Source organism: Pygocentrus nattereri, chromosome 26 (genome assembly GCF_015220715.1).
Source record: "Pygocentrus nattereri isolate fPygNat1 chromosome 26, fPygNat1.pri, whole genome shotgun sequence".
Taxonomy (NCBI): domain Eukaryota; kingdom Metazoa; phylum Chordata; class Actinopteri; order Characiformes; family Serrasalmidae; genus Pygocentrus; species Pygocentrus nattereri.
The window spans coordinates 13889348-13903138 of record NC_051236.1 but is presented as its reverse complement, the minus strand read 5'-3'; the positions used below and the strand labels follow the sequence as shown (position 1 = coordinate 13903138).

The following is a 13791-nucleotide window of genomic DNA, read 5'->3' as shown; positions in this document are numbered from 1 at the left end:
ATCAAAAGTGATATGTAAATAAGGTCATACATATTGAAAACAAATGCCAAGTTCTCAGAAACAGAGCTACAGCAGAAGTGCTGGCAAATAATAGTAAATAAGCATTTAACTTTTAATCAAGAAACAAAGTTAAGATGCTGATACTAGAAAAAAATACATATAAAAAATCTTAAAATTCAACTTTTAATTGAAGAATTGATATTTTAGCATGTACAATTTAATTTTTCATTTGCTAGAATTTAAGCATTTTTCCTATTCATTATGAATGCAGTAACATTTTTTACTATACATGAATTAAACCTGTGTTATTTTTTCCACGCAATAAAAAAATAAAACTGAGGTGCTGAAAATGTAACTGCTATGGTGAGTCATTTTAGATTTTATTTCCTGTTTTTTCTTGATCTTAAGAATTCAGGTTTACACCTGAAAAGTTCATTCCAGCTATTACTATTTAATTCTTGATATCAGGAAGTCAGTTTGCATGAGTGAACATTACATTTTGACTTGAATTTTTACAAGTAAAAATGTCATTTTTACAAGTGTAAATTAAATTCCTTTGTAAAATAATAAATAAAATAGGATTAAAAGCTATAGTTATATAAAAGCTAGTTAAGTTCAGTTCCAACATTTAATTAAAATCTTCTTAAGTGTTATTTTTCTGGGATTGAATCGCTATCAGTGCATGTAAATGAGATAAAAGCACAGCCACACCTCACATCACACAAATGCTAATATGAGCTGGTAATCCTTGTAAATGAATGAACAAACATGTTACCACAAATCTAACTGCCACAGTAAATCTCCCAGCGGGTTTTACGAATCTGGCCCATTATACTTCTCACAGTTCCAATATGCGGCACTGTCATTTGGTGTAAAATTTAAAATTCTTCCAAATGTGTGAGTGGAGGTTTCCCATAGAGATACTTTTATTTGAGATAATACTTACACTTTTACTCAATAGCGGTCACCAAGGTTTTAAAAACAAACAGCAAATCTGTGATTGCAAAGCTATATTCATTTTCACTGGTGCAGTGAACCACTGCCAAACTCCAACCACTATCACCATAGTTTAGACTTTATCTTAATGTAATTATTTTTCTTTCAATGGCACAAGTTCATTTTAAAACACAAGCTCTGGGATCATCCTTAAAATTGAACACTTCACAAAGATCAAAATCTTCCCAAAAAAGAAGAAAGAAATTGGCATCAAAGGATGGAGAACCGAACACAAGTGCCTCTGGAACACATACACTTCAAGCGTGGTCAGTGGACTGTGTGAAGTCCACTGTGGTTTAAAAAAAAACAAAGAAAAAAAAACGGGGAAAAAGTAATCCATAGTTCTGCAGTGTGTGCACCGTCACTCACTGTATCTCTGGACGAATCCATATCTTGATTTGTAGTCAATGTCAATATCTTGTTGAATACATATTTTACATGATGGATGTTCTTGTCCAATAGTTATAAAACATAGATGGAATTTGGAAAACTGACCATGGAAGGCAAAAGGAGTTCTTTTTCTCAGAGTTTATCCATTTATGTATGTCAGTATTCCACTGAAGTCCAAATATATGATTTCCACTGTCCTCAAGCAGTCTTAGCTCCATCTAAGTTATCAGAGGAAAGGATGATGAATCCTGAATATCCTGATCCCAGTCTATCGTGTGACCTGAAAAAGAAGGACTCATGTTATAGCATGAAGGACAATCCCTACGCATACCTACTTTAAAGGGCCTCAAGTTTTCTCCTATATAGATCCACTTATACAATCATGTGCAAATGTTTGAACATGTTTTTTGATTTTTAAAATTGAAAATAAGACGCATTCTCAACAGGGAACAAACTTAAATGCAGCATTTTTTTTCATATTGGTAAATAATGAAAGGTCCAGATAAAATGTGCCATTAGTTTGCACAGGCTACATTTTTTCCCGCTATATTACAATTAGAAAATAAACAGTAATTGCACATTAAAATGTGCGGAAATGTGTAAACTATGTAGTGAATGTTCTCTTATTTTGACTTTACAATGAACAAAATGTAATTTTGGGTGCCCAAACTTTTGCATATGTAGTTTATGCATCCACAGTGTTTCATGATCATTTCCTGAAGTGTTGCATGTAAATGTGTCTCTCCTAAATGTTCTAAATGGCTGCCTTGTATTGTGCTAAATTTGAAAAACCAGTTCTGAAGCATTATTTATAACTTCAGTGTGAATGGGCGGGGCTAATCTGCTGTAGAATATACATTACAACATTATGACCACCTCCTTGTTTCTATGCTCATTGTTCATTTTATCAGCTCCACTTACTATATAGGAGCACTTTGTAGTTCTACAATTACAGACTGTAGTCCATCTGTTTCTCTGTATACTTTGTTAGCCCCTTTTACCCTGTTCTTTAGTGGTCAGGACCCCATGAACCCTCACAGAGCAGGTAGTATTTGGGTGGTGCAGTAACACTGATGTGGTGGTGGTGTGTTAGTGTGTGTTGCACTGGTCTGAGTAGATTAGACACAGCAGTGATGCTGGAGTTTTAAAACACTGTGTCCACTCACTGTCCACTCTGTTAGGCACTCCTACCTTGTCAGTCCACCTTGTAGATGTAAAGTCAGTGACAATAGCTCATCTGCTGCGGCACAGGTTGTTTTGGTCCTCTAGTCCTTCATCAGTGATCAGAGAAAGCTGCCCACAGGATGGTGTTGGCTGGATATTTTTGGTTGGTGGACTATTCTCAGACAACGAGGTGTTTAAAAACTACAAAGTAGAACTACAATTCCAATTCCAATGAAGTTGGGACGTTGTGTAAAACATATATAAAATTATAAAAACAGAATACGATGATTTGCAAATCCTTTTCAACCTATATTCAATTGAATACACTACAAAGACAATATATTTAATGTTCAAATGGATAAACTTTATTGTTTTTTGCAAATATTCACTCATTTTGAATTTGATGCCTGCAACATGTTCCAAAGAAGTTGGGATAGGAGCAACAAAAGACTGGGAAAGTTGAGGAATGCTCAAAAAACACCTGGAAACAGGTGAGTGTCATGATTGGGTATAAAGGGAGCATCCCTGAAAGGCTCAGTCGCTCACAAGCAAGGATGGGGTGAGGTTCACCACTTTGTGAACAACTGTGTGAGCAAATAGTCTAACAGACTATTTTAAGAACGTTTCTCAACATGCAATTGCAAGGAATTTAGGGGTTTCATCATCTACAGTCCATAATATCATCAAAAGATTCAGAGAATCTGGAGAAATCTCTGCAAGTAAGCGGCAAGGCAGAAAACCAACATTGAATGCCTGTGACCTTCGATCCCTCAGGTGGCACTGCATTAATAACCAACATCTATCTGTATATTACCACATGGGCTCAGGAACACTTCAGAAAACCATTGTCAGTGAACACAGTTCGATACTCCATCTACAAGTGCAAGTTAAAACTCTGCCAAGCGAAACAACACCCAGAAACACTGCCGGCTTCTCTGGGCCCAAGCTCATCTGAGATGGACTGACGCAAAGTGGAAAAGTGTCCTGTGGTCTGACGAGTCCACATTTCAAACTGTTTTTGGAAATCATGGACGTTGTGTCCTCCGGGCCAAAGAGGAAAAGGACTGTCCGGATTGTTATCAGCGCAAAGTTCAAAAGCCAGCATCTCTGATGGTATGGAGGTGTGTTAGTGCCCATGGCATGGGTAACTTGCACATCTGTGAAGGCACCATTAATGCTGAAAGGTACATACAGGTTTTGGAGCAACTTATGCTGCCGTCCAAGCAATGTCTTTTTCAGGGACGTCCCTGCTTATTTCAGCAAGACAATGCCAAGCCACATTCTGCATGTATTACAACAGCGTGGCTTCGTAGTAAAAGAGTGCGGGTACTAGACTGTCCTGCCTGCAGTCCAGACCTGTCTCCCATTGAAAATGTGTGGTTGAAAATTATGATCATCATTGCAAATCATCGTATTCTGTTTTTATTTATGTTTTACACAACATTCCGACTTCATTGGAATTGGGATTGTACAAAGTGCACCTATATATAGTAAATGGAGCTGATAAAATGCACAATGTAGAAACAAGGAGGTGGTCATAATGATATGCTGTTTTAGTTCTTATACAAGGACTGTATGGACTGGTGAGTGAAAGCATTTTGAAACTTTAACAATATTGAAAAATAACAGCAAACAGATTTATCATCACGTAGGTCCTGTAAGTCTAAAACTGTGGACTTTGACTTGCTTGTGTATCTATTTTCTATTGTTCCTAGTTTGGCACTTGAGTGTCACACATCAAATATTCCTACTTCACAATATTTACAAGCTACATCAAACTCTGTAATGAGCTGTTTAAAAGCAGACTGTTCACTATGGGCTGGTAGTCACGCCCACACTGTGTACCAAATATTACAATGCTTAAAAAAAAAAAGTCACGCCTGACACGACTTCATCTCCTTTCTCGCCTGAACTCTCCTCATTATTTAAAGCCATAAGTGCTCCTATTAAATCCTCTCTCGGAGGCAGGAGTTGTTATTGCTGAGGTTAACTCCCGCTCACACCCCTCCCTCCGTCAGCACCTATCAGTCTCATTAACTCTAGCAGCTCTTCCAGCTCAGTGGCTACGGCCTGAAATAGCACTCGGGAGCACGCAGGGACGGGAGGTGTGAGCCCTGCTGGGCCCTTGAGGCTTTAGCATGCGGGTCTGGTCTTGCTCCAGCTCCGTGACACACATGCAGGCAGGTGGAGGGCGCAGTGGGCTGAGTCTGGGGCCACGTCTCTCTGGCAGTGGACAAGGCCGGCCTGCATGGCTGCTCAGGGAAGCCCAGTGTAATCTACACCTTCAGGTCAGCGCCGGTGGGGTGCTGGGGGGCATGCTGACAAGGTGGGAGGTGTCTGGGTCACTTCCTCCTCCTCCTCCTCCTCCACTCCCTAGCGCCTCGCCGGTTCACTGATGTGGACCTCTGCTGCATTTTGGCAGGGCTACAAAGAGGTGGGCTGGCCAAGTTCATGCTCTGCTTGGTGCTGCCTAGGATTACTGCTGGACTAGGTGTGCAAGGATATTCTGAATGAGTGTTAAATTTGGAAAAAATACAATTATTTATTATTATGCTAGATATTTAAGATTTCTCCATATGTCTCCTATATTTTCACTTAACATCCTGTTACACAGCATTCATTTTGTTGGTTTGTAGAAAAAAATGCCAAGACATTTTGCTTGAATAAGACTACAGGTAGAAACTTATGTGCCTTTAGTGTTGTGAGATACTTTAGATTTGTTATAATTTCTTACACTGTATCCGCATTTAACACTATTGTTTTTCAATAAAGTCACAGCAGAAAATACTGCCACTGCCAGCAGTAACAGCACTGTGCTACAGCAGTCAGCAGAACGTTCCATCGAAAAAAAATTCAATTTTCTCAACTTTTGCCATTAGCTTAAGTGGGTGTAGCTGAATGATGATGATTTTTCTGGAAGCACTTGCAGCTAAAGTCCAGCCGTACTGGGTCATGCACAACAAAACCTGAACCGATGAAAGGTAGGTATCAAGTATATCGAGACAGATTAGTGTATGTTCAATGCATACTGTAAACAAATAGGTCAACTTGAAAATTGAATTTGGCCAATCACAACACAACCCAGGCTTATCCTCCTGGGTCTTGGAGGGTGCTGGAGCCTATTCCAGTACAAAAGCCAGGAAACACCCTGCACAGGTCACTAGTCCATCACAGGGGAGCCACACAGACATACACATTAACACCTATGGCCAATTTAGCATCTCCAATTTGCCTGACTGTAGAAGGAACCTGGAGCACCTAGACAAAACTCACACAGACACAGGAAGAACATGTAAACTGTACACAAAAAGGACCCTGGTCGCCCAGCTGGGGAACAGAACCTAGGCCATTCTTGCAATGAGGCAACAGCGTTACCCACTGTGCGATCAGAATAAAAGATAGATGGAAATATAATACAAAGAAGTAGGATATGGGCCCTTAAATTTTACATTTTTTGTTGGAATTTTACTCCAGTCCTCCCTCAATGTAGTCATTGCCACTTCCCACTAAACAGCTCCTGAGTGCGGAGGGCTGAGGTCTCATATTTAAGCACAGCACACTGCTCTGAGTTAATTCACCTTTCCCCCCTAAACATTTAATATGAAGCCAATTTAGTGCCTCTGTGAGCAAAGACAGCCTGCCAAAAAGCTCATAGTTGGGTTAGAAATTATAGAAATTTGGGTCCAAAATCTCGCAGTGTGACTGACTACTGCTGACACACATTTGAAAACAACCAATGATGAGTGGCATGAAATGACGTGTGTATTTTCTTGCATTATAAATCTTTTGGCAGAAAATCTGTATCATATGATCTGACGTGCAGCATATCTGAGCTTGCACAGTCTGACATTTGGTCAAGATTTGATTTGCAGAATCTCATGTAGTAAACATGCAGGACCGTAATTGAACAGTGTGAAGCAGGCTTTACACTGATTCTCACTTAGCACAACCTGTTTATCACATAGCTGCTCTTACACAGCATTAATTATATTGGTACACAGAAGTAAAAGCATTTATGTTTTGCTTGCATAACATAGTTAGATGACTGACAACATCAATAAGCCCTCTAGTAAAATCCTCCTATCCCATTTTGCAATGCCTACCTGAGGTAGAACTTTCTAACACAGAGAAAATCTTAAAACTGTTTTAACAATGGCCTTGAGGTACTAAAGTGCTTTATGATGGCTTTAACATATAAAATCACAAGAAACCAAGGTCAAAAACTTCACCAACACATACGTTTTGAAGCAAATCCGTGTTTAAATTCATTCATGGTTTACGACGAACCCAGTCATTATCTCGTCCCTGACAGAGCAGTCTGATTAGACGAAAACAAACCAATCAGCGGCTCCAATCATGTCGCCATGGTGACTCATGTGGGATTCCTCCCTGCTGCCATATTCTAGAAACGTGCAAGAACGGTGGCCCGTAGGGCTCCGAAATCAAAAGCAGCCAGGTTTGAGAGGAGCTCCCAGCACCTCAGAGGTCCGCCTGCGGTTGACGTGAGTGTGTGAGCATGAATTATTAAGGGGGCTAAAGTAAAAAAGGGCTGCCTCACGCAGGCCCCTCTGTCCTATGAATAATGGAGGAGCCGGCTCAAGTGCAGGCATTTGATGAGTCAAACTCCTCAGCCTGATGGATGGATACGAGCCCAGTGTGTCAGCGTTACATACAAACACAGACACGCACATACCTGCACCTAGAAACTCCTGGAATACACACTGAGACATGCTTCCTTTGTAAACAGACTCAGACACACACAGACAGAAACACCCATACACTGACAAACAAAAGGCAGTAACCCACATTACACCATGGAAGTGCACCCGCTGCCCTGCACTGACATTATCAAATGTTATGCCACCTTATGTGTTTACAGTGACATTGCCTGACCTTCCCTTGTAGACAAAGCTTGTTAGAGGTGGAAGATTATACACTTAAAGGCAGAGCTGAATACACATCTGTCTAACAAGCACAATTATCTGGGTCAAAGACCAATCAGGCTTAGCCACATAAGGTCTTATAAAGAAAGGCTTTATAAACAATGTCATTTCCATCCCTCCTTTAGATCTAAAGCTTTTATGACCCAGCAGTCTTTTCTACAGAGTTATGACTCCATTATCTTTATAAATATATTTCAGGTAATGCATTTCAAATAGGGTTATTTGTTATTCAAAGTGTAAACTGCTAAACAGCTTTTGAGTATGTGTCCTTCGACCAATGATCATTTTTAAGGTGCATGTAAATTACAGAGTAATCTGTCAGTAATGATGACTGTTTTATAAATTCAAACTGGTTATTCAGAAATGAACATAATAATAGCTATTTTCATTCTTTAAATATACTACACCATCTCCCTTCTGAGCCAAATAACCTGTTTTCTGTAAGTAAACAGTACATGCTTATTTGCAGCTAACTGCCACACGCTACACTAAAATCTAAATTACATATTTAACTTTCTATGTGAAAACGGCTGTCATATTAACTTGACCAATCTCCAAAACAGTAGTGGAAAAGTACAGATCCCTTCTCCAAGAACATATTGGATTTTGTAGATGTTGGTATTTGTGGAGAATGTATGTCCCACAACAGCTTTTTTACTCCATCACTTATAAATTGAACTTCACTATAATTGAAAGAAATGGTCACAAATAGCACTGCAGCAAATACACAACAGGCTGCATTACAGACAAGACGTTTTCATAAATATTAACACTGTTGTTCGGTGCAGTAGATGGAGTGACCTACCAGCAGAATGCCACTGCTGAAACTCAAGAAAATGCAATTTAGAGAATGGGATTACATTCAACATTTCCTAAAAAGTAGTATTTCTTCTTCTTTTCCACTAACACTATTATTTTCTAAAAGCAAATATCTCCTGTTTTTTTCCTTCAAAAAAATGAAAGTGCAGCAGCTGTAATATAGTTTTCAGAATGAACTGTGTCTGATCTCATCTCTGCCCTCAGCAGAATGGCAGAGCTGCTGCACCATTAGGGTCAGCAGTGGACATCTTGTGCAAATATTAATTTATCTGAAGGAACATACACTTTGTTGTGGATGTGTTAGGGTCACAGCCAGATAACAACAAAATCCAACAAGGACAAATTTCGTACAGTTCCATTGGCTGTGCTATAGGAAACGCATACATATGTGTATGTGTATGATCATGTGATATATTTCATCTCACAGCAGTAGACAGGACCCTCACAGAGGGTGGTGGATCATTCACAGCACTGCAGTAACACTGATGTGGCGGTGTTGGTGGTGGTGTGTTAGTGTGTGCTGAGCTGGTATGAGTGGATCAGACACAGCAGTGCTGCTGGAGTTTTTAAACACTGTGTCGAATCATTGTCCACTATATTGTACGCTTGTACCTTGTGGGTCCACCTTGTAGATGTAAAGTCAGAGAAGATAGCTCGCCTGCCGCTGCACAGTTTGTGTTGGTCATCCTCTAGTCCTTCTTCAGTGGTCATGGGACAATGCCCACAGCACACTGTTGTCTGAATTTTTTGATTGGTGGACTATTCTCAGTCCAGCAGTGAAACTGAGGTGTTTAAAAAAATTCCAGCAGCACTGCTGAGCCTGATCCACTCTCAACAGCGCAACACAAAGTAACACACCACCACCAATGATCCAAATAATACCTGCTCTGTGGAGGTCCTGTGGCAGTCCTGACCATTGAAGAGCAGGGTGAAAAGGGGCTAACAAAGTATGCAGGGAAATCTGAGCTAGTTTGATAAACAAAGTATGGTTCCAGATGACTCCTGGACAGCCCAGCCATCACACAGACTTGTTAAATTCCATCACTAGCATGCTTGATTTAACATGATGAAGTATTGATTAATCAAACTTAGTGTTTTAGGATATTCATAAATGATACTGGGCTGTACTGAGGACAGGTTTGGAAATGGATAAACAAATGCATTGACATCTGTAAAATCACTACTTGCTGTATTAGTCTGTTATTTGTATGCATTTTAATATTAGTGTTTTTCTGAGCAAATAAACACTTACTTAAATCTAATTTCCTCAAGTATCTAAAACTTTTGTACAGTACTTGAATATATGGAGAGAAAAAAATCAATCAAATCAACTGAAGGTCTGTGTATATATAAAAAGTTTCATTCATGTTGGATATAAAACATTTTAAAAAGAACAGCAGCTGATGTTAATTGAAAACATATGTTAATTTCTCTAATAAAAATGGTATCAATCATAATATACAATTGATATTATGTTTATCTTTTTATTATGTGTCGCATTAAGGCTCCTCCCACTCCCCATGTGCTTTTTGTTTACCTTTTGATAGTCCACGCGTTTTCTTTGTTTTGTTTTTTTTGGTCCGCGTTACATTATGCTTATGTGTTATTTATTTGTGTAAAACCCACTCCTAATAACCTATGTGATGAAAAATTAAATGTAAATTATTACAAAATTACATGCTTCAAAGTGGTCTACAATTCATTTTACAACGAAACCCTTCATATATAAGCAGTAGCATGCACCTCTGGTCAAATTACGTGTTTATTTTCTATGAGAAAAGAAGTTTAAAAATCTTCTACATGGTAGAACCTTAATTATGGCAACAATAAACAGCAATCAGGCATTAAAATGTGTATAAAATCAACAAAATATGTAATTTGACTGGGCTATCCAAACTTTTGCATATGATCGTAGACCACTGTAAGTTTCTTTCTACAAAATAAACAGACCTTGAAATCATATAATGTAACTGTTTTCATAAGATAAAAAAAACAAAAATGTAGCAAAACCTGTTAACAATTATTATAATATTGCTATTAATATTTTAAGGTGATGACAGCATATGCCTGAGCTGTTGTTGTACCACTGTAAGTGTGAAGCAGCACTTGTCTAATGCACTACTGGTATTCAGAGTCATAAAGGGAATAGTGGGTACATAACTATCTTTTTCTGTCTTCTCTTTCTCTCTCTTGCATTCTCACCCTGGTTGTCTTCACTTTGTTCCCAGAGCTGCAGCTCCACCCTTTGAGATCCGGCAACACCTTACATTCTTCTCCTTCCATACAGGGCTGCATCTGGCACCACCATTTCTGTGCTACTATAGATGCTGGAAGACAAAGAAACAGAGAGATAGACATGAAGAGATTAGCTCACACTTACATGCACCCACACACAGAGTTTATTGTTTTCTTCTTCCATTAGCAAGTGTTTTTGGCTCACCCACTCCTAACAACCATAAAGCTGCTAAAAGCGAGAGAGAGAGAGAGCTCTCTCTTTATGTCTCTCTCTCATACAGACTTACAAATACAAACCTGTCTGTGTGTGTCTGGACAGGAGTAAGAGAGGACAGAAACATCACCAATCACCCCATATCCAATATTTTGAAGGATGAGGCAATAAAGATTGAGGGGGAGAGAAAATCCTATAAAATTTTACCCGCACCCAGTGCCAAAAGAAATAAAACTCTAACAGTCTCCTTGTCTCTCTCTCTCTCTCTCTCTCTCTCTCTCTCTGTGCATCAGAGCTAGTAAGGCTGAGGGTGTTTGATTGGTAGCTGATGGCTGGAATCCATCACAGGTTTTCTGCTGGTCTTCAAGAAAAGTCCATGTCAGGAGGAAGTGAACCATGGTGAGGAAATGATCGCTGTGGTGAGGACTAAAAGAGTGGCGGCAAAATAGGCCAAACTCAGGGCTTAAGCCATGAAAGCTAATACAGAGTGTAAAAATTTAGACAGCAGGTCACGGTTCTCTCAAGCTCTCAAGTTCCTATTAAAAAAATCCATGCATTTTTTGATTATTTTGGAGCAGCTCCATAAAACATCACTATCACTCCAACACCACTCGACTTCACTCTCTCAGGTTGCTCCATTAATAAGAAACCTTTTTGTAGAAGTGTTAGTCTGCTAGCTAAGCAAAGCAATAGCACCACAACCAGCTCTTCTAGTTAGCACTCTTCAACCTTTAGCTATTGTTATTGATAAACTGCTTGTTGGTAAAATGTATTGAGTGATGCCCTATTTTTTTACTTGTTTATATGAATTAAATACAAATCTTAAGATTGAAAATACAGTGAAATTTTAAAAACTGTTAGTAAAACTATGCAATTTAATTGTAATTACAAGAAATTATATGTTACATGTATCGATCTCGAAAAGAGTCAAAACATTATGACCTCTCACATATGAATGATGTTAATTATCTCATAACAGTGACGCATGTCAAGGTCTGAGATATATTATATGGTAAGCAAACAATCAGTTCTTGTAGTCAATGTGTTGGATGTGGGAGAAATGGGCAGACATGAAGACCTGAACAAGCCTGACATGGGCCAAATGGTTGTGGCCAGACAACACAGTTGGAGCATCTCAAAAATGGCAAGGCTTATGGGGTGCTCCTGGTCAGCAGTGATGAATACCTACTGCCAGTGGTATAAGGATGGTCAAAAGATGCACTAGGACATCGAAGGCTATCCTGTCTGGTCTGAACTGACAGATACAGAAACAGAAATTTTTAATGATGGTGACAGCAATGTGGATGAGGTAAACCCCTTCATCACTTCATGGCTTCATGGCCATGGTTCCCTCATGACCTCACTCAGCATGCAACACTGCATACATTGTTCAGAATGGCTTGAGGAACATGAAGATTTCAAATTTCCCAGATCTCTATCTGACTGAACATCTGTGGGATGTACTGGTATAACAAGTCTGATCCACTGCAACTTATATGTCTTAAAGGATCTGCTGCTAATGTCTTGGTGCCAGATACCACAAGTGCAACTTCAGAGGTCTTGCAGAGTCCATAATTTGGGGAGTTGTAGCTGTTTTGGAGGCACTGACAGCATAATAGCCATAATCATGTGTGCCATCAGTGTATAACATAATAATATCTACAATCTTAACTAGTGATGATTATAGTTACTCCGCCCGAAGACTGCTGGGATAGGCTCCAGCACCCCCCCGCGACCCTGACGGAGAAGCGGCTTAGAAAATGGATGGATGGATGGATGGATTATAGTTACATTGTTCCTCACAGTGTAATAAGGGCACTGTAAAAGACTAGGGCTGTCACTATGATGATCATAATCATCAACTAATTCACAGATAATTGTGCTGAATTAACAAGTAATTTTTCAAAAAGTTAAAAAAAAAAAGCTAAACAGTAAAAATGGACTGAACAAAAAAAAACTGAAGAAATACAGAAGACACTATGGAAAAACAAATAATTTAGGTTTTCACATAAGGCTGTGTTTCTTTCTGTAAGAGAGACTAATAAGAGAACTTAAAATATGCTTTATCATCATTCAAACTGCCACTATCAATTCACAGAGAAGACTTCATAAAAATAGTTTTTAATCAAATTTAATCGATTAAACATTGCAGGTCTAAAAAAGACTGGCCAATATCAATGTATCTTAAAAACACAATTTCCAGCAGCACTTAACCTCATCTCCAGTGTGCAACATATGTTTATTTACATCATTGTAAAATAATGAATGGAAACCAAATGAAGTTCATATGTAGCTCTTGGTCATAACAGATGACCAAATTAAGCTGATGCTAAATTAAGCTGACTAAACATAATGAATATGCCGATAGTAATTTCAGTATTTGAATAACAGCACCAAGAATGTACATAAATGCACATGCCTTCAGCCCATGCCAAAAATGTCTGTATTATAGTGCTTTTCTGGATCTCTCCATATACTATAGTGCTCTGTAGGAGGCAGGAGGGCAGAGATGAGCCCAGAGCCTGTCAGATATATTACAGAGGAGAAAAGAAGATCAGGATCGATTGACCCGTCCAGAGAGAGAGCCTGTTGACATGTTATTAGACAAGCAGGCTGTGCCGCGCTCCAGTGTGCAGGAGGATGATGGTGTCATGTCGAAATGGCTCTCGACTCTGGAGTGACAGGCACAAGAGATGAGATGGAGATAGAGATGGGTGGCTTCATTTTTGATGGACAGAAAATGTCTGGGGCACGTCGCAAAAATTTAAGTCCTACGTCCTTTCAATTATCTTTTAACACGAGAGATTTCATTTTAACCACTGACTAGAAAGAGCATTTAAGTCAGCATGTAGTCTGAATGTATTGCCTTTAATCATACCACACGTAATAAAATGAGCATGAAAAAGTGCAGATATTACTATTAAGGCCTTATTTTGTGCAATTTATTTGGAAGTAAAAATAATCATATATAAAAAATTCCATCATATGTAGAACTGATGATGTCTTGCACACCAAACATTAATTTTTCAA

At 38.9% G+C, this 13791-nt stretch overlaps 1 protein-coding gene across 1 annotated transcript in view; it reads right to left on the bottom strand.

The window, feature by feature from the left end:
- Positions 1-898: 898 nt before the first annotated feature.
- Positions 899-13791, bottom strand: part of si:dkey-238f9.1 (chemokine-like protein TAFA-2) — a 131987-nt gene continuing 119094 nt past the window's right edge. The window contains exons 4-5 of the mRNA XM_017697766.2: positions 10515-10639; positions 899-1666 (exon numbers count right to left, since the gene is read on the bottom strand). Coding sequence (XP_017553255.1) covers positions 1655-1666; positions 10515-10639 — 137 coding nt within the window. The 3' untranslated portion in view covers positions 899-1654. The remainder of the gene's footprint in view (positions 1667-10514; positions 10640-13791) is intronic.